Consider the following 18,974-nt stretch of genomic DNA (forward strand, 5'->3'; position numbering starts at 1 on the left):
TGAAGACGCCTTCTTCAGTCTCCAGGATCTCCGGCCAGCCAGGCCTTGCTCGCCCTCGAGAGGGAAGACCCGCACACCAGGAGAAAGACGCGACTGACCTGGACGCGGCTGCCATGGGGCTTCAGGACTCTGCCCCTCTGTTCGGCGAGGTCTCACTGCCTTCCCTGGGGAGGCTCTGGACTGCACACCAGGTTGTGTAGATGACCTGCTACTGGCCAGCCCCGCCCAAGGAGACTGCTGGGAAGGTACCAGAGCCTTACTGGCCCTGCCCCCTGCCATGGGATACAAGGTGTCACGGAAGAAGGCTCAAATCTGCAAACAGAAGGTCAAACACCACGGGTTCACCATCTCAGAAGGACATCGGGCACTTGGACATGAAAGGAAACTGGCCATCTGCTCAATACCCCGGCCAAACACCAAGAAAGGGGTCCGTGAGCTCCTAGGGGCAGCTGGGTTGTCAGATCTGGACACCAGGCTTCGCCGAGACTGCCAGGCCACTGTACAAGGCCACGGCTGGGTCTGGAAAAGACCCCCCGGATTGGGGCTCCGAACAAGAAAAAGTGTTCAGAGAAATTAAGAAACTCCTAACCGGTGCCGCGGCATTAGGACTACCGGAAGTAACACGGGACTTGAGCCTCTTCGCACGTGAGCAGAGTCGCACTGCGCTGGGGGTCCTCACAGTCGGGCTGCAGCAGCGCCCGACTGCAAATCTGTCCAGAAGGCTCGAGCTGGTGGCTGCGGGGTGGCCGCCGTGTCTCCGGGCCTTATCTGCCGCGGTAATCCTGGTCAGAGAAGCGGACAAGCTTATGCTGGGACACAGTGCAAACGTAAAGGCCCCCCGCGCGGTGACTGCGTTAATGAACAACTCGTTATCAGGGGCTGCTTCGCGAAAATCCGCGAGTCCGTCTTGAAACTATCCAAACATCGAACCCTGCTCCGTTTCTGCGCACTGAGCAGGGGCCTCCCGACCGCGGCTGTGAGGAGGTCACGGGCGCAGTCTACTCACGCAGGCCGCACCTGACGGACGTTCCCCTGGGGACCCGGAACGTGTGCTTCACAGACAGGAGCGGCCTCACCCGGGAAGGGCCGCGCAAAGCCGGCTCCGCAACGACGGCCGCCGAGGTCCTCGGGGCTGAGGCCCTGCCGCGGGGCTGCTGGGCATGGCGGACGGAGCTTCGGGCACACGTGCAGGCGCCGCGGCGGCCGCAGGGAACGGGCCGACATCCACGCGGACCCCAGGTGCGCCTCTGCTACCTGCACGCACGCGGAGTTTACCGAGAGGGGCGACGACTGGCGGCGGGAGGAGAGGAAATTAGGAACGAAGAAGAAACCCTCCCACTGCCAGGGACAGCCCAGAAGGCTTCGAACGTGGCGGTCGTCCACCGCACGGGCCCCCAGAGGAGAACTGGCCCGGTCAGGAACCGGCCCCGTCGGGAGAGGGAACCGACCGGCAGACCAAGCGGCGAGGAAGGCTGCCCAGCAACTGAGTGCTGCGGTGGGTCCCAGACCCATCTCCAAGGTTCTCCTGGCACCAAAACTGCCTCTGTCCCCATGACACGCCAAGGAAGATCAGTGCGCTTCAAGGGCAGCGGGAGCCAGGAGGAAAGGGGGCGGCGCTGGCGGTCCGGCTAGCAAAACAGCTCCACGAATTAACTCGCCGAGGGCAGGCGACTTCAGGAAACCTGCCAGGCCGCTTCTGTTTCACACCCGAACTCCCCCCCGACGCGCCCACATCAGTGCTAGGTGTGTGGCCTGTGCACAAAACGACGCTGACCAAAGACCGAGGCCTAAGCCAGGTAATCCAGGGGTGCCGACGGGTGGAGCTACGCCTGCCGAAGGCCTGGAAGCGGGCTCTGCCGGGGCCGAGCCCTGTGGGAGCCGCTGGCACCTGCCTGTGTCGCTGGCACCCGCTCCAGATGGGCTGATGCCTTCGCTGCGCGCACTGAGCGGGCACGGGAAGCCGCCGGGGCCTTACTGAGGGAAACGGTCCCAAGGTACAGACTACTCCTCTCTATAGGATCAGACAGTGGACCTGCCCTTGTGTCTGTGACAGTCCCGACCTTGTTAAAGTTCTAGAAATCAAATGGAAGCTCCACACGGCCTACAAGCCACCGAGATCAGGGAAAGCTGAACGCGTGAACTAGGCCTTCAAAACCACTCTGGTTAAGCTTTGTCAGGAAACCCAGTTACCTTGCCTTTAGCCCTACTCCAAACGTGATGCACCCCAAGACCTTCGGGCTACTCCCCACTCAAAATCCTTTACGAGAGACCTCCCCCAGTGATAAGGAAGTTAAAAGGAAACCCTCGATTAATGGCAGACCTGGAAGTGTCCCCACACCTTCGGGCCTTAGGGAGGATCCTCTGCAGCATCACTCGGGGAACTTCAGAGAGAGCCCCACCCCCTTAGGGAACGGGGTCCGCCCCCTCCAGCCAGGAGATGAAGTGTGGGTAAAAGATCGGAAAAAGGAGCCGCTCCAGCCAAGCCGGACAGCCCCGCACGCTGTTATATTAGCAACTCCCACTGCTATTAAAGCTGCAGGCATCACCCCGTGGATCCGCCACACCCGGGGAGAGAGAGCAGCGTCCCCAGGAGACCAGGAGGCCTGGGCTGCAGAGCCTCTTCCTGATCAGATGCTCCGAGTCGCACTCCAGAGGCAGCAGAAATCCACCTGAGATTGTCAGCCCTGCTCTGGCCACCCGGAAGCTGGCCAGTCCACGCACGGCAGAAGCCTGAGGAATTTCAATGTGGGACTCCCTATAACTGGACACTGGGGAGGGAAGGAAATTAGGGCAGTGGACTGTGAGCTATGCATTCATATCACCGAAGGAGATAAAAAAATTTCCGCTACCTTAACTTTCTACAGCTACTGTGAACGTCAGGGGACTCAGAAAGGGACCTGTACCTATGACCAGACTCAACATTCAATACGCGACCCAAGAAGTAATCAACCTTATGTATGTTACAACCCGAATAACCCTCCCACTGAAACAGTTTTTGAAATAAGGGTAGCTCGGAGGGACCACGGCGCAGGACGGACTGATGGACCCATTTGGCCCAGACTAGAGTGCGACAGAATCCTAATCAGATAATCCTAGTCTGACGCCTGTGCTGCCATGAGTCAGGGCCGACGGGAGGAAGGAGATCCTGCGCGTCTGTCAGCTGAGAAGAAAGTTACAGGACAGAAGAAAGGTACGTGCGTCCCCACAGTTCCTCATGTGGCACGAGCTGTGCCTATCGGTCACGCGTCCTACGGGCTGCTAGGGAGAAAGACACCCCCAGTAAGGAAGAGGTACTTGGAGGCAGAGGGGCAGCCTTATCAAGCTGCACCGCGCACAGTGCGATCCATTAGAGTTCATCATAACCAACCCCTTGAATCCCCGCTGGAGGATTAACACTTGGCATTGACGGGACAGGGCTAAATCCCTATGTTTAAATTCGTATTCGTATTAGAAGTCAAGTCCTAGCCCATTCGGCCGGAGTCTATCAGGTTTATAAGCCTTTCTACAAGGAAGTAAGTGAACCCCTATCCCCATCGTCACAATCAATCAGAAACTTATTTCTCAGAGTGGCTGAGGGAACAGCTCGCTCCCTGGATGTCGCTCCCTGCAGGTGTGCGGGGGAACTCCAGTGGGAGACGGCCCTGGGAAGCTACCGAATTGGTTTCCAACCAGGCAATGCCAGATATAACGGCCCCACACACCTCAAACGATGGTCAATGGATTTTAGAACGTACTATTAAAGGACAATACTGCCTGGCCAGCGATGGAGGAAATCTCAAACACCCAGTCAAAAACTTAATTTGCTCCCGCCAACGATATTGCCACCTCCAGATGAAGCGTGTGGCTGGGAAGCAGAAAAGAGAGAAATCCGTGGGCCAGATTCCCAGGGCTAACTAAAGCTTGGCATGACCCGGGCAGGGTCCGAGGCTGGACGGCCCCGTGTGGGCTCTCCTGGGTTTGTGGAAGCTCGGCCTATCTATATCCGCCTCCCCACAAATTGGGAAGGAAGCTGTATAAGTGGCATGATAAAACTATCCTTTCTCCTCTTATCTCTGAAAAAGGGGACCAGCTTGGTCACCTAGTCCCACAATCCTTGCAAAGGGTAAAAAGAGAACTCCAAATAGGGGACTGAAGGATGATGAGAGGCCCCCAGAACGAACAGTCCAATACTGTGGGCCTGGCACTTGGGCAAAAAATGGATCTTGGAGATACTGTACCCCCATTTACATGTTAAACTGAATTATCCGACTGCAGGCAGTTTTAGAAATCATTACTAACGAGACCAGGGGAGCCCTGACCCTCCCTGCACATCCACAGACTTGGATGAGAAATGTCATCTATGAGAACAGGTTGGCACTCGACTATCTCTTAGCAGCAGCAGGAGGCGTGTGTGGGAAATTCTATCTCGCCAACAGCTGCATACAGATAGAGGACCAGGGCCAGGCGGCCGAAGATCTTATCAAGCAGATGACAAAACGAGCACTCATGCCTGTGCAAGTCGGGCGCAGATGGGGCCTGAACGGCCTCTTTGGAGGTCGGTTCTCTCCTTGCAGAGGCTCAGGCCTTAGTTGGAGGAGAACTCCTCCTCAGCGCCTGCCTCCTCCGCCTTGCCTATTGCCTCTTGCTGCCGTTCATTACCTCCTTCACAGAGGCCATAGAGAGAAAAACTGCAGCAAAGATCCTAATGCAGTGGAATTCCCAGTCCCTGCCTCAGAGAGATCAAGAAGGAAATAAGGGTGATGCCCTATGAAGAATCTAAACGGGCATCAAAAGGGGGGAATGAAGAGGAAATTTCAGGATTTTCATTAAAAGCTAATCAGCCTTTTGCTCTGCTTCTGTAAATACGCTTGCTGCATGCAAGAGCTCACTTGCACCTTGTCCCACTTGTCTGAGCAGGGAATGTAACTGTGTGTACCCCTCAGCAGCTCCCGCTCCCTATAACAATTTGTAACACAGCAACTCCCGTCCTTCTCCAATGTTACTACTTGCAATCTGCATAGCAATTACCGCCATTTGTAAGGGTTCAAGTTCAAACTGACCAATCAGCTTGTGTAAAATTCTTATGTATAAGGAATGTTGCAACTGAGCTGGTTGCCCAGATTCTTCCGAGCACTAGCTCCTCTGGGACTGCGTGTAATAAATATGAGTTCTCCTTCTCTCCGAGTTACTGCTTGGTTTTTCACTGGTCTGACTTTGGAGCTTTTCTACAATGTAAGTGTCACTCGAAACCAGTAGGGATGACTGGAAGCAGCTACGTATCATGCTGCCTTCACATCCCCAGTTGGCAGCTACCTAGTTTCACACTAGGCTGAACCTGAAAGTCCCCGGGATCCTGAAAAAAACACTCAACACTGGCTGACCAAGGCAGCCGCCTGTCCTCTGGAAGGGGGCACTCAGGCCTGGCCCTGCACAGCACCCTGCGGGGACGGAGCGGGAGGCCCGCTCCCTGGATTCCCCTCGCCGTCACAGTGCCCGGCCAGTCTGGCAGAGGCCCAGCATCTCCTTCTAGAGACCCTGGCAAGCAGCTTGACCCCTTGAAACTGGCCCTGCACCTGCTCCACGAGGCGGAGGAGCTCGAGGCCTCCTGCAGCCTGGAGGTCCTGCCTACACGTGGGGACTCCCACACTGGCACCTTTGCCAGGTGCTGCTCTCCAGGAGGTCTGAGAACAGAGCCAGCCTCCTACCAAGGGCAGGGCCGAGAGGATGTGTGCAACAGTCCCCCCAGCCAGCAGCCTGCAGGCCACCCCGAGCCACTGCAAGTCTGCATGGCTGGCCTGGAGGACCTGGGTCAAGAGAGCAGCCCGAAAGGGGCCCGTGCTGGAAGGGCTTCTGAGCGAGTGAGCCACCCTCTCCTGAGACGCCTCCCGCAGCCCTAGCAAGAAGGTGACGAGCCACTGCTCACCCACTTCCAACAATAAGCAGCCCATCAGCGGCCCGATCCGCCTGTGGGTGCTCCAAGTCCTCACAGCCTCCCCCTCTGCAGGCAGAGCGCTCCCTCCCACCGCTCCCGCAGCTCCTCTCCGCTCAGAGGAACCCCTGGCCTCAACATGGCCAGACCCCGAGTCCTGAAGGCTCCCGGCCAGCCAGAGCCCTGGTCCTGCAGGAGGAGCACGCAGCTTGTCACACTTGTCACACTGCACAGACTCCCGTGACTGCACCTTCCCCCGAATCCCCCCGGGCCCAGCCCTGCGCTCACAGGCCAGCTTGGCTTCCCAGCACAGGGCCCCCCACGACACACGAGGTTTGCGATTACACCCCCGAGCCATAGAAGACAAGGGCCAGACGCCGTCTGTCCGGTCAGCTAAAACACACAGTGATGTTAACAACTAAATAAACTCTATCGTTAGTTCATCTGCTACAAATCAGGTTCCTCTCATTACAGAAAACCTAAGCGCAGTTTCAAATCTGCCCATCTCCGAACACTTCCCAAAGTCAGAATCGCCACAGATCCTGGTCTGAGGCCTCGAATGACCAAATGTGGTTTCCCTGGAAAAGCACCACCTGCAGTGTCGCCTCTGCCGACAGAGCCGCGCACCTGGCTGCACGGCCGGGACTGAGAGCAGCCCCAGATGCAGCGACCCGCTCGGCTCTCTCACCTACCATCGGGCAGGCTGGGGTGACCTCTCACCTCACTGCTCTCTGCTACCGCCAAGGCTTCGGGTACAAGGAGTGGAGGGCGACCAAGCGACCGCCCCAGATGCTCCTTCCACTGCACGCCAGGCACCTGGGGCCCGGACCCCGCCAGAAGGCAGGAGGCCTCCTGCCCTGGGACACGCAGGCCTGGAGAGAGCGCCGTGGTCTCCCCCGTTGGCTGGCAGTGGATGCTGTGTACGGTCCTCGGTCCGAACGCAGGCAGTCAACTACTGGCATGTCTGGGGGGGGGCCCAAATCGATCACTGTCGGGATGCGCCCCAGAGTGAAATGACCAAAGCCCCCTGGGGCCTGCTGGCACAGTGCCAGGCAGAGTCAGGTATCGGAGCGGGCACAGCACTGCGGAACGCTGGGTGACAGTGCTCTAGATTCCGAACGGCGGGCACTAACCTCGAGATAACAGCCAACCCCCGCGGCCAGGGAACCATCCAAGAATGAAGACGATTAATATGATACTCCCACCGCAGGGAGAGAGCATTGAATTGGCAAGGAAAGGGTGTGCGTATGACAAATGTCACGTGTCGACCCTGGGAGCACGGAAAGGAACTAGCGAGTTTATGAACTGCGTTTCTGTACTCTGTTATCGAAACTCCCTTTTTGTTTAGGTATTAGAAGGCTTGAATCAAATGATTAATTGAGAAGTAAAAATATAAACAGAAGCACAGTTCTGGAAAGTGCTAGAAGATTTCCGCACCGGGAACATCAGCAGCCCTCAAACCTCAGCCCATGCTTGCACTCACTTCATTAATATGCAACTGTGAAAATCCAAAACAGAGATAGTGAGGAAGAACAAACTTAAGTCCGTACGAGCCTCTCAGCTGACAACGACCCAAGGGCCGTGGGATGCCCCACACCCGCAGCCGGAGGCCCGACCGGAACACGGCCGCGTCTCTCTTCACCGGCGGCTCAAAGGGGCCCAGTCGGTGCGGGGTCACGCACGGGGTCACACACGGGGTCGTGTCCAGGGCCGCCCTCCTCCTCTCCTCGACGTCCTCGCCTTCTACTGGTACAGCAGGAAGCTTTTCATGGGCTCTGGCAACGGCAGTGAGGGAATCAGATGGAGCCGGTGTTTGCCGAGAGCCCTCCTCACAGCCACACGGCACAGACTCAGCAAGGCCCTCGGGACACCTGGACCACCACAGGGGGAAAGGGGGACAGAGACACAGGTTAGTCCCTCCCCTGGGGCGCCCGCAGGCCGAAACGCGCAGCGCCCTGCTGACTCCCGCTTCTGCAGTGGGGAGGAGGGCGGGCCTGGCAAGGAAGGTCTTGTCACCTGCTCCTCCACCCGCGGGGGGCGGGAAGCCCTCGTGACTGGGGCCATGTTATTCCCTGGACAGAGCACTAAGAATAACCACTGAAAGCCCCACGGGGGTCTGGGAATGCTGAGCCGACCAATACGTGAAGAGGGCAGGTGACGATTTTGCTCTGGGTCAAAAAAGCCTAGCCACGTCCCTGCCTCGGAACAGGCACGAGCGCAGGCAGCTTCGCCCTGCCGGTCTGGCTCCGAGAGCCTGCGAGCCAAGTCCCCTGGCAGGGCCCAACGGGGGCCACGTCGCACTGGTCAAGGAAATCCAACGACACAAACACGAAAAACCAAAGTTCTGCGAGACGTCAAGTTGGGGACAAGGCTGTTGACTCAGGCGCCCTCGAGACCTAGGCAGGAAGGGGACTGGGCCTGGGCAGGTCGCAGAGCCGTCCGGCCTGCAGAGGGCGTGCGGAGCACTTTCTGAGTCCCGGGGGAAAGGCTGGGCCGGGACGAGACCGAGCCCAGCAACGCAGAGCCTCTGGCTATCGGTTTATTCTTTCATTAGCATGATCTTTCTTCATAAACATGCCGACTACGGACTTCATTCCAGCAAAAATGAGACTTAATGCACGATCCAAAATAATGGCTTCACACAGTCCCAAACTAAAGAAAGGGAAGCGGGACTCCCTAGCGGATGGGCTCGCACTGAGGTAAGACGTTGAAAACGAAGCGAGAGAATCTGGGGTAAACGATACAATTCTAGGAGCTTCAAAACCGCGCCCTTTTATAAGTTTCTTGGTGTCAACTCTGGGCATCCAGAATTTTAAAAGAGAAGCCCGACCTGGGAAGTCCCTAGTCCTCACTGAGGGTTCTGACCGGGGCCCAGTCCAGTGCCATTTGGGTTTAACTGCTGCCACTTGGTTCATTCCCCTGACCCGCCCCAACTGCAGGGCAGAGCGGGGCCCGGCCACTTACTTCTGGCCTCCTGAAAGACCTGCAGCGCCGTGGGGTCCACCTTCCGTCGCCCCCTGGACTCTGGGCCCAAGGCTTCCCACTTCACCAGGTTCAGGTTGGCGCCGAAGTCCACGAGCAGGCTCACGAAGGCCGCCTCGCAGCCGTGGCGCAGCACGGCGTCCATGACGCAGCCGGGGGAGCCCCTGTGGAAGCCCTGCGTGTTGACGGGGCCGCTGCAGTTGAAGTCGGGGTTCGCCCCGGCCTGGAGCAGCAGCTGGAAGCACTGCAGGTTGTGGTAGGCGGCGCTGATGTACAGCGGGCAGACCACCAGGGAGGTGAGGCGCCGGGAGAACGGGGGCCGGACGTCAGGGGTCACGTGGTGGTTGACGTCCACGTCGGCCCCATACCTACAGGGGAGACACGGGGACAATCAGGGGAACGACGGCAGTCGACGGACTCCACAGCGCCCTGGGGACGGCCCGACCCCGGGAGCACTGGGGAGCCCCCGGCGGTCACGACGCAAGGGGAGACGGTAGTCAGGAACCTTAATTCACGCAAAATTCCTGAGAGAATTCTTTCACAACTTTAAAGACCAGAGAATCCCATGGTTACTCAAACCATTAAAAGAAGAAAAACTTCCAAATTCGCTTTATGAAATCAGCAAAACGAGAATCCCAAAACCTGACGAAGGCCGCGCCATGAAGAAAAACTACCATTTTCACTTCTGAATATCAGCTTAACTGTCAATAAAATGTGAGCGACAAGAATCCAAAAGCATAAAGAGAGCAACATACGCAGGGCCTCATGGGAGTTGTCCCACGAATGCGAGGGTAGTCCCCACACGGGAACCCGTGGACGTGACCCGGCACCCTCACAGAGCTAAGGGGAAGTCATGACTACCTCCATGGAGGCAAAAAAAGGGGGAGCATGATAAAACTCAACACTTATGCAAGTTTAAAAATACTCAATAAAGTAGGACGTGATGGGTGTTTTCTTAACACGATGAGAAGCATTCCCTCAGCCCAGAGGTCGGCATCTTCCCCGACGGGGACGCTCTCGAGGCTCTCCTGCCAAAGCCTGGGGCCAGAGACGCGCTCCCGACTTCTGACCCGCCATGTTTAAAGGCATTTTTAATAAAGGTATTAGGACAATTAGAGGAAATAACTAAGATTGGAATGGAAGAGTTATAAAACTTCCCATTTTCAGAAAATATGACTGTACCTGGAAAGCCCTAAATCATTCATAAAAATACAGCTAACAAACAACAGAATTTATTAAAACAGCAAGCTGTAAAACTAACGGCCTTCATCTATACAAACAAAAACAAGTTCAAAGATAAGACGGGAATACCTCATGACAGCAAAATAAACTTTAAAGTGAGACAGCTAAGCACGAACTGAACGGAAATGTCCAAAATGTGCACGAGGCAAATTATAAAATAAAGCTGCGCCCTGGGCAACGCGGTTCGGACGGCGCGGTCCGCTGTTCCGCGGTTCCCGGCACGCGGGCGCGCGTGCGGGCTCCACCGCGGGGTCTGCGGCGGCGTTTCCGGGCCGCAGGCGGGCATCTCGGTTCGGAGGACGACGGTCCTATGTCACGTCACAGGAGGGACTGGAGCACTGTGGGGATCCTAGAACCAGCCCCTCGCGATACCGAGGGCCGACTGCAGGGCAGTCTGGGCTCAAAGTCACTCGTGAACCTCGAACTGTGCGGGTGGCGACGCCCCGGCCCCCGTGTGGTCCAAGGGTCAGCTGCATTTTGATAGATTTTCCCTTTGAATCATGTAAATAAATATGTTGTAAAACAAATAAAAGCAACACTGAAAACCGAAAGCAAGAAGAAACACTTGGATCCGACCGCGTGCCCTCAGGTATGCGCAACACTCGGACAGCCACCCCCCGCCAGGCCAGGCGCGAGGCCAGCAGGGGCGGGCCTGGGACAGGGGCGCGGGCCTGCGACAGGGGGCGCGGGCCTGGGACAGGGGGCGCGAGCCTGCGACAGGGGGCGCAGGCCTGCGACAGGAAGCCGGCAGGGGCGGGGCTCGGGCAATCCCTCCACCGCCCAGTGGCTCTCCTCTGCTCACTGCCAATGACTGCCCCGGTGTGAGGACACCAATCTCACGGTGGCAGTGACAAGGACAGGAGTTACCTGACGCCTCATTCCACCAGAGCCAGTCTCTAAACGACTCTACAGGTCTCCACAGGGACTGGCCTTGTCACTGCACAGGGACACCCAAACATATGACATTCTATCAAGCATTTGGAGCACCGACTGCCCACCGGGCCATCTCACTGCCAGCAGGGGTTCACCACGACAGGGAGACACCTGGCTCGGCGGCGGCATCCTGCCGGAGTGAAGAGGTGCCTGCTGGGGGTGCTCCATGGCATGGGGACCCAGCGCCGCCAAGGGGCGGGCAGCAGCCACAGGCGCCTGCTCACACACGGGGGACGGGCGGCACGTGTGAGAAGGGTGGGGAACCAGGTCTCTCGCTGCTGGAAAAGAGACTAAGTCTGGAAAGGAAAAGGGCAGGCGCGCCCGGCGGCGCTGACCTGGAGTGCGGGCCCCTGGCCGCCGCCGTGCGCGGACGGAAACGCGGACGGAAACGCGCCCGCCACCTGCGGACTGAGACCCCCCGCACGCAGCACGCACCGCCAGCGTCCGCACGCGGCTCCTAAGAGCCCTGTCCACGCACAGGAACCCGGGCTCCGTGGAGAAATGAGCCGTTCCAGGGCTGAGACGGGAAAGTCCAAGATGAGCCTAGAATATCCTGTCACGCGAGAAAGGAAGGGACTGTCCAAAGAACGATGGGGACATGTCAGAAGACACAGAGCTGGCTCGACGGGGTCTCCGGAGCCCAATCGGAGACAATCTGAGCATCAAAATCAATTAACAATATGATAAATAACTCATTGGATGATACGGGAAACTGTGAACCTAACAGAAAAAATTAGTTAAAAATGTGATAAGGAATAGGACGTTTACATGGGTGCAAAATACCTCTCCACGAGATACTAATTAGATAATTAGAGAGGTAAAAGAATAACTTTGCAAGACGTCCTGCGATGACGAGAGAAACATTCTCAAACACACACCAAACCAACCAGAAACGCCCTCATTTCACACTCAACCAAGAAAAAGAGAACCAGATTTCAAGCAGAGATTCTTTTCCTCCTTGTTCTTAGGGGTTTGTCTCGCAAAGTGTTTGCAATGAGGGGCAGTGCGACGACCTGGCACGAGCTGGGCCGCAGGAAAGCCAGCCCTGCGTCCCCTCGTAAAAGCATGCTGGATGGGGTCCAGGTCATTCTAACCCTGAGCGTTTCCCAAAATTCCCCCATTGCTTTTAAAATCACTGGCAAGGAACCACTGGGACAACTCGATAAATCAACATAACTTTACGCATAGAGAAATGCCAATCTTTTTTTATAAAAACATCGGTAACATCGAGGGAATGCACAAGGAACAAAACAGAGGTTTACTTGCAGAGGGACAACGAATTACAACAGTGACAGAAGAAAGCCCTGCCCGTGAGAAGAGGACAGAAAAAGGCGGAAGCCGAGTTCAGATTATACTGAGACGGTGCTATCAGTTCAGCAATTACCACGTTGCTCTCGTTTTCCGACCCAGTTATCTAATAACTTAGAATACAGAAAACTTGTCAACAGACTAACGCCTGTTCTTGGTACCTCACTGTAAAATACCGTCCCGTGCTCCAGTGTGGGAACAAGATGTCTCAGGGACGTTTTCTCAAGAAGGGCCCCTGTGCATGAAGGGCCCCGCGTGCGAAGGCCCCGCGTGTGTGCTTCAGAAAGCTGTGCCTGAGGTTAATTTCTAGCAGTTGTGCATCACACACTGACCGAAATGCCCCAAGGATTTCTGGAACTGAGATGCAATTTCACTGACCGATCCTACTCAACACATCTCCAAATTAATGACTTACACTCTCCAAAATGCAAAAATATGGGACTGAGGTGGATTACATTATCGGACGAGAAATCCTTAAAAAGAAGGCAGAAAAGCAACACAGTTATCACCCTTATTTATCTCCCAAAAGGCAATTTCACAGCCATTTAGTGCATTAAAACTTTGGACAGAATAACCATGCTCTCGGCGCCTTAGAAACCGCGTTCCGTGCTGGTGAGGGCAGCGCCAGGCCCTGCTCTGAGAACAACTGCCCACTGCAGCCTGTGGCAGTGGAACCGCCACCCAGTCCTCCACAGAGCACCGGCTCCCTAAACCACTCTCCCCAACCATGGAAGGAACTGCCTCCCGGGTACGGAAGGGAAAAAAGGCATCTTTGGTAGAAAGAAGTCACTGGAGACACGGAAAATGAAAACACAGTCTGGTTCAAATACGAAAAAACGTTGCGGCATCAGTACAATTAAAATACGACCATGAACCATCTATAATAACAGAAAAGGAAAGCAAACACAGATCATGACACAAAGATATAAAATAAAGAAACAGTTAAGAAACAACAAAAAGATGACAGAAACAGACCTAACGTCGCTGCTGCGATGTTAACTGTATTACGCAACAAAGAATCTCGGACAGGCAAATCACAAGGGTGAATACACAAAGAATTACTGGAACCCACCAAGATTAAAAGATTAAAAACCAATGGATTTTTTTATTTAAAAAAAAAAAACCTTTTGTATGATAACAAGCATAATCAATAAGCAAGAATATTCATGAGCTCAGTTAGCACCACGACGCAGGAAGCAGAACCACTCGAAGTGTGACGGGAAAGCGCGCCGGCGAGCGGAGACTGGCAGGCGTCTCCGCGCCTGGAGCAGATCCGACGGCTGAAAACGTGGAAACGGAAAGGGAGACTCTAAACGACGTAACTGAGGCCGCCACACCGCACTACGCGAATGCCACTCACGGTCCCTGTCACAAGCATCCACAACAATGTGGTCTGACGTTAAAAAAAAAATTTTGAAAAAACACTCCAAAATAGAAATTAGATGGTCCATATTATCTGAGCACTATACAAAAAATTTAGAAGTTCATAAATACTTTTACTAAAATTTTCTCCTCCATAACTATAACAAAGAGAAAATCAACGACAATCACACCTATTTAAAAATGAAGAAAAAAAAATTAGTGGATGTGGCCAAAGCTATAAACAAAGGTAAATTAATAACCTTGAATGTTTACGTTATGGAGAAAAAAAATGAACAAGCTTCAACTTAAAAAGTTAGGAAAATAGGAAAAAATAAAATAAAAACAAATTTTATTGGTAAGAAAAAGAAAACCGATAAAGCTAAGAAGTAGATCTTTAAAAAGACTAACAAAACAGACAAACGCGCTAACAAGTGTGATTTGAGAGAGAGAAGGTAAACACAGAGCACGAGGAGTGAGAACGCGGCCGCAGGGAGCAGCAGGTGGCCGTCCCCGGGGACCGGCCGCGGCACTGACCTGATGAGGGCGTTCAGGATGTCGGCCCTGCCCACGCGGGAGGCGTGGTACACGGGGGTGCTGCGATGGTGCCGGCTTCCGTTGGGGTCGGCGCCAGCTTCGAGGAGGATCTGGGCGCTCTCCAGGTGCCCGTTCACCACGGCCACGTACAGGGCCGTCTGTCCCTTGACGTCCACCAGATCCACCTCGGCCCCCTTCCGGATGAGGAAATCCACGCAGTTCCCGTGGCCTGCGGTGGCCGCGATGCGCAGCGGCGTGCAGGGCAGCCAGCCACAGCACCACACAGACTTCTCGTTGATGCGGCTACGAGAGAACACAGGGGGGGCCAGGCAGTGGGGGTGGGGCCAGGAGCCGCCACGGGCGCGTGCTCCGGCACCCCCACAGCGAGGCTGCGCACCGGAGGGCCCGCTCCTAACAGTCACCCTCTGCTTCGGGGGCTTTCGCCTGCGTCCCGTGCGTGAAACACCCACACGTGTTTGCTCTGCTGGACGTGTGCATGTCAAGAGCCCGGTTTGCAGATGAGGACGCTCGAGTACAGGTAGACCGATGGGCACCAGAGCTACGACCTCGGGTTTCCTGACTCTGTTCCACGAGCGGGGACGGGCCCACCTGAGGAAGACACTCACTGGGTAAGCAGCTCGGGGCGCCCGGCACTTCTCACCAGCTACGACCCCCGAAGGCCGGACGCTGCATGACACACTGGGACTAAGTGACGCCCCATCCCTCTGATCTGACACAGCGCAGGATGCAGCCCGCGGAGATCGCTGAGGCCGCACAGGGCCGACGCTCCTGGCCACGGCAGCAGAGGGACCCTGTCCAGACTCAGCGCGCATCAGAAGCGACAATCAGACCACGACTCCCTGTCAACAGAAGCCATGGCCGTGCAGTCCAGTGCCCCACCATGTCACCAACGGAGGCGTAGTCCCCCTCAAGCTCCCAAGGCAGCTCTGAACGTTTGGGAGTCGGGCCCACTGCGACAGGGGCCCAGAGACACACTGTGGGCCAGAGGCCCCTCCCTCAGCCACGAACTGGCTTCCGCTGGCCAAGCAGGCCAAGGAACGCTCCAAGGACGCACTGGCAGAGAGACAGAGCAACCGCAAACACTGTGGAGAAACGGGAGTCCCCGAACCCGAGTAAAAGGGAATGAAAAAAGGGCTTGCAAAAGCAATGCGAAAATACGGGTCTAAGACCTAGCTGAACTCTCTATCCTGCTGTTCTGTTCTACTGTTACGTATGCAAATTTAAGGTTTTCTTTGGCCTCATAATCCATCCGATGTCTCTGCATAAAATCCTTCCTGGATATTTAGAACTCTTCCTAAAAACTGACACTTGTCCTGATGAAATAACGCTAAGACATCAGAAGGAAGAGAGAAAGGAAACCCATCTCTGTATTGCTGGAAATTGTCCCTTGGGAACTATCCACAAAAAGCAGCGTTAGATTCAGTAGCGACACGCGGGTGTTTCTGTTGTTGACTCGCTGCACCCCAGCCCTAACTGGGGCACAGAAAGACGGAAAAGACAAGAGGGGTTTCTGGTTGCAGGTGAGGTTCAGATCTAGCTGGGCTCCAGGCCTCGACAGCCAGCATCGGAGAACAGCGCAGAGGGAGGGCGGGCTCCCTGCGCGGGCGCCCCAGCGGATGTGAGGAAGGGCCCGGGCCGGTTTGGAGAAAGCGGCAGGAGCCGGCAGGGCGCCATCGACGAAGGGAACGAGAAAGTGGCCACCAGCATATGCCTGGGTGAGGGGACAGCTGTCCCCAGACCCTGGAGGCCGACAACTGAGGACCTGAGAAGCCAGAGAGGAGAGCACCCCAGAAATGCCGCACAAATACATCAGGGCGCATTAGGAGATCTGCATCCGTAGGGGGACAACCAGGCCACATAAACGAGGAAGGAGAAATGACGTGCATGGCTTGGGACAAAGAGCCACAACAGACACTCAAAGGGCGCGGCCACCCACAATTAAAGAGGAACGCTGAGGAAGCGGACACCCAGAGGGACAGAAGTTGCCAGAAAATACAAAGGCCAAATGACGGAGCTGGACTTGAACACCGGTCTCCCTGCCCGCACGACCCAGCGTCTCCCACAGCTGTGCCCCGTCTCCTCGGCCTCCGTTCTCCCTCGTTCTCTGAAACTGGAGAGCAGAGGGCTCTTCGCCCGCACAGCGGCGCGCCTGGCCCCCGCCCCGCGCCCCGCACGGCCGCGCACCGGGCCGGCCGGGGCAGCCAAGGCGCTCACCTCCGGTAGCTCTCCTCTTGCAGCAGGCTCCTGAGGGTCTGCAGGTCCCCCACGTAGGCTGCGTCATGGAGCCTCGTGTCCTCGCAGTGCTCCAGCGGGTGGTCACAGAACTGCTCCCTGAGCCACTCCTTCAGATTAGGACCTGCACTGAAGAGAGGGGCTCCTGTCAGCTCCCCGAAACCTTACCAACACCAACCAGGAGGGGGCGCCATCTGCAAGGACCCCTTCCTCCCAAGCTCTGGAAACTTCCGAGCTCGGAAAAATATACAAAGTTTCCCTTAATGAAAGTTAGCACATTCCTGACACCAAAAAACAATTTTTAAAACATCGATGGGATGGGGGATGGTGAGTCAAAGCCACTAAGAATAGAGGATCCTAAATAAAACAAAGGGTTTGTAAACATAGGTTCTCAGGGGCATGAGGAAGGAGAATGAACTCAGAACGCTCAGAAAGCCTGCACCAAGTTCCACGCGCCACACCGTGCTAGCGTGACCCCGCACAGCCGTCAAGCACACCCCCTCCACAGGCCAACGCCTTCTGATGCTGAAGTTGCTTTTTACATTCAAATCAAATCTCCTGAGTACCCTCCGCATACAAGACTCAACCACAGCACAGCAGGCGTGCTGGCTAAGTTTCCTCGCCCTCTAGGATCTGGCAGTCGTTGGCAGAGGCAGCACACGAGGTCGGCAGGTGGCTGACAAACACATGGGTCACTGAAGCTGATCCCACAACCAGACCTGCAGATGAACAGGCAGGAAGCAAGGAGCGTGCTGGGGCCGCCATCCCAACCCTCCTTCTCTGTACCCTCCACAGTCGTCACCCCATAGTGTCAGCCCAAAGTTCGGAGGAGTGGGTGAGATTCAGGTGCAGGGCGAAGACTGACAGGTACAAGGGAGCCGTGAGCTTCTGCTAAGTTCTCCCCTCGCCTCCCTTTGCTGGCCTCATTTCCGCCCACTACCTGGCCCAGCTCGATGCAGCTTCCTCGTCCCCAGTTCCAGATCCCTCCAAATAACTTCGAGTTTGCGTCTTTCTGATAGGGCTCGCCAGTGACAACACTGCACTTAAAGCTTTAAGAGGACACCTCTGTGGCCCCTCCCCTCCCCGGCCTGCAACACACTAAATAACAAGATGGATAGAGCCCCCGGACAGGGCAAAGCTGACCTTTCTTCCAGTCTTCTCTCTAAGCAGGAGGCAGGGGCCAGTTCTCTTTTCCCAGCTGAACACCTCTCATTCCATCCCTCACTCTCACGCGAGATGACGCCGCAGACACTTTAAGGTCCCAGCTGTCCCTGGGGTCAAAGTCAATACCAACCAAACCTCAGAATGGAAGGGGCTTTGTCTGACCTGTTCACTGAGCTGTTCCCAGCCCCAGCAAGGTGCAGCCAATACTAGGTCCTCAATGAATGTTTGCTGAATGAAAGGAGAAAGAGTTGGATGCAAAGTGCTACTTGCACGGGTCTCCGAGTCAACATCGTTATCTTAAGATGCGGCACAGTTAAGAATTAGAGTGATGTTTATTATCAAGATCTAAAAAACTCTTCGTTAGTCTCTCTCCAAAGACAGCTGAGTGTATTAGGTCCAGAGCACATAAAAGCACTCGGTACACGGGGCAAATTCAGACAGCAGACAAGGCGGGAGTCCCACCGCAGGTTAAAAGGGAACCTCACTGAACGCCGGCATTTGCGTCCCCTGCAGATGCACATCTGCGTCGCAGGGCTATTCCAGGGCAGAGACCCTAAGTCAACGGCTACTCTGGGCGGTGGGCGTGAGTCTTTCCCGCTGCCTCCGCCGCCGCGGGACGTGCTGTGTCACTGACAGCGCGCTGGGAGCCGCGTTATCGCGGTCCGCGGGCGGCGTGATGGGGTGAGGGGCCGACTCGGGGGGCTTTCCCGGCCGCGGCCCACGTCCTGGGCTTACAGTTGGGGTCCTATCGAACCCGTATCGGCTAACGGGCTGGCAGTTACAACGCGGGTTCCACGGGGGAGGAAACCCGGCGCGAGCGCGGGTCGGGACGGGCGCGGGGGTGACGCCGCCGCCGCCCCGGCCTCGCCCCCGCTGCCCCACGCGCCCCGGGACGGGCGGCCGCGCGCACGTTACCTGCGGGCCCCGGCCCGACCCGCCCGTCGGGGCCGCCGCCCTCCGCCATGGGCGCTCCGGCCTCCCGGGCCCGTCCACGCCACCCGCCGCCGCGGCCGCGGCCCGAGCGCGCGCCGCCAACCGGAACCGGCGCGGCCGCGACCACTTCCGGCGGCGCGCGCAGGCGGGGCGCGGCTGGGACGCGGCTTCCGGCGGGCTCGCGCCTCGCTCACGGGCCCCGGCACGTCCGCGCCGGGCGCCGGGCCGTCCCGTCCAGCCCGACTGCGGGACGACGCGGCGCGACCTCGGCCTCGGGCGTCGTGCACAGGATTCTGGGAAGCACGTCAAGCTGGGGGCGGGGCCGGGGACGGGGACGCTGGTTGGTCGGGCCCGT

At 56.6% G+C, this 18,974-nt stretch overlaps 1 protein-coding gene across 2 annotated transcripts; it reads right to left on the bottom strand.

Annotated features, from left to right (window-relative positions):
• Positions 1–7,099: 7,099 nt before the first annotated feature.
• ASB1 (ankyrin repeat and SOCS box containing 1) lies at positions 7,100–18,677 on the bottom strand. 2 transcript variants are annotated; one of them, XM_036236471.1, is made up of 5 exons: positions 18,602–18,677; positions 16,505–16,646; positions 14,270–14,572; positions 8,873–9,258; positions 7,100–7,683 (listed from the first exon to the last, which is right to left on the bottom strand). In XM_036236471.1, the coding sequence occupies exons 1-5, from the start codon at positions 18,648–18,650 to the stop codon at positions 7,652–7,654; spliced, it is 912 nt and encodes a 303-aa protein (XP_036092364.1). In that variant the 5' UTR covers positions 18,651–18,677; the 3' UTR covers positions 7,100–7,651. The 2 variants fall into 2 exon arrangements, with proteins under 2 accessions (XP_036092364.1, XP_036092363.1); XM_036236470.1 differs by having other exon boundaries at positions 7,100–7,779; positions 18,602–18,673.
• Between the last annotated feature and the right edge of the window lie 297 nt (positions 18,678–18,974).

The sequence above is a fragment of the Rousettus aegyptiacus genome, unplaced genomic scaffold (assembly GCF_014176215.1).
Source record: "Rousettus aegyptiacus isolate mRouAeg1 unplaced genomic scaffold, mRouAeg1.p scaffold_m13_p_2, whole genome shotgun sequence".
Lineage (NCBI taxonomy): Eukaryota > Metazoa > Chordata > Mammalia > Chiroptera > Pteropodidae > Rousettus > Rousettus aegyptiacus.

What these genes read in the sequence shown, in the direction of transcription:
- ASB1 (XM_036236470.1), bottom strand. Translation starts at nt 18,650, where the DNA reads ATGGCGGAGGGCGGCGGCCCCGACGGGCGGGTCGGGCCGGGGCCCGCA. An exon ending in GGTCGGGCCGGGGCCCGCAG is followed by an intron (nt 16,647 to 18,601) that starts GTAACGTGCGCG and finishes TCTTCAGTGCAG; the next exon opens with GTCCTAATCTGAAGGAGTGG. An exon ending in ATCCTGAACGCCCTCATCAG is followed by an intron (nt 9,259 to 14,269) that starts GTCAGTGCCGCG and finishes TCTCCCCTGTAG; the next exon opens with GTATGGGGCCGACGTGGACG.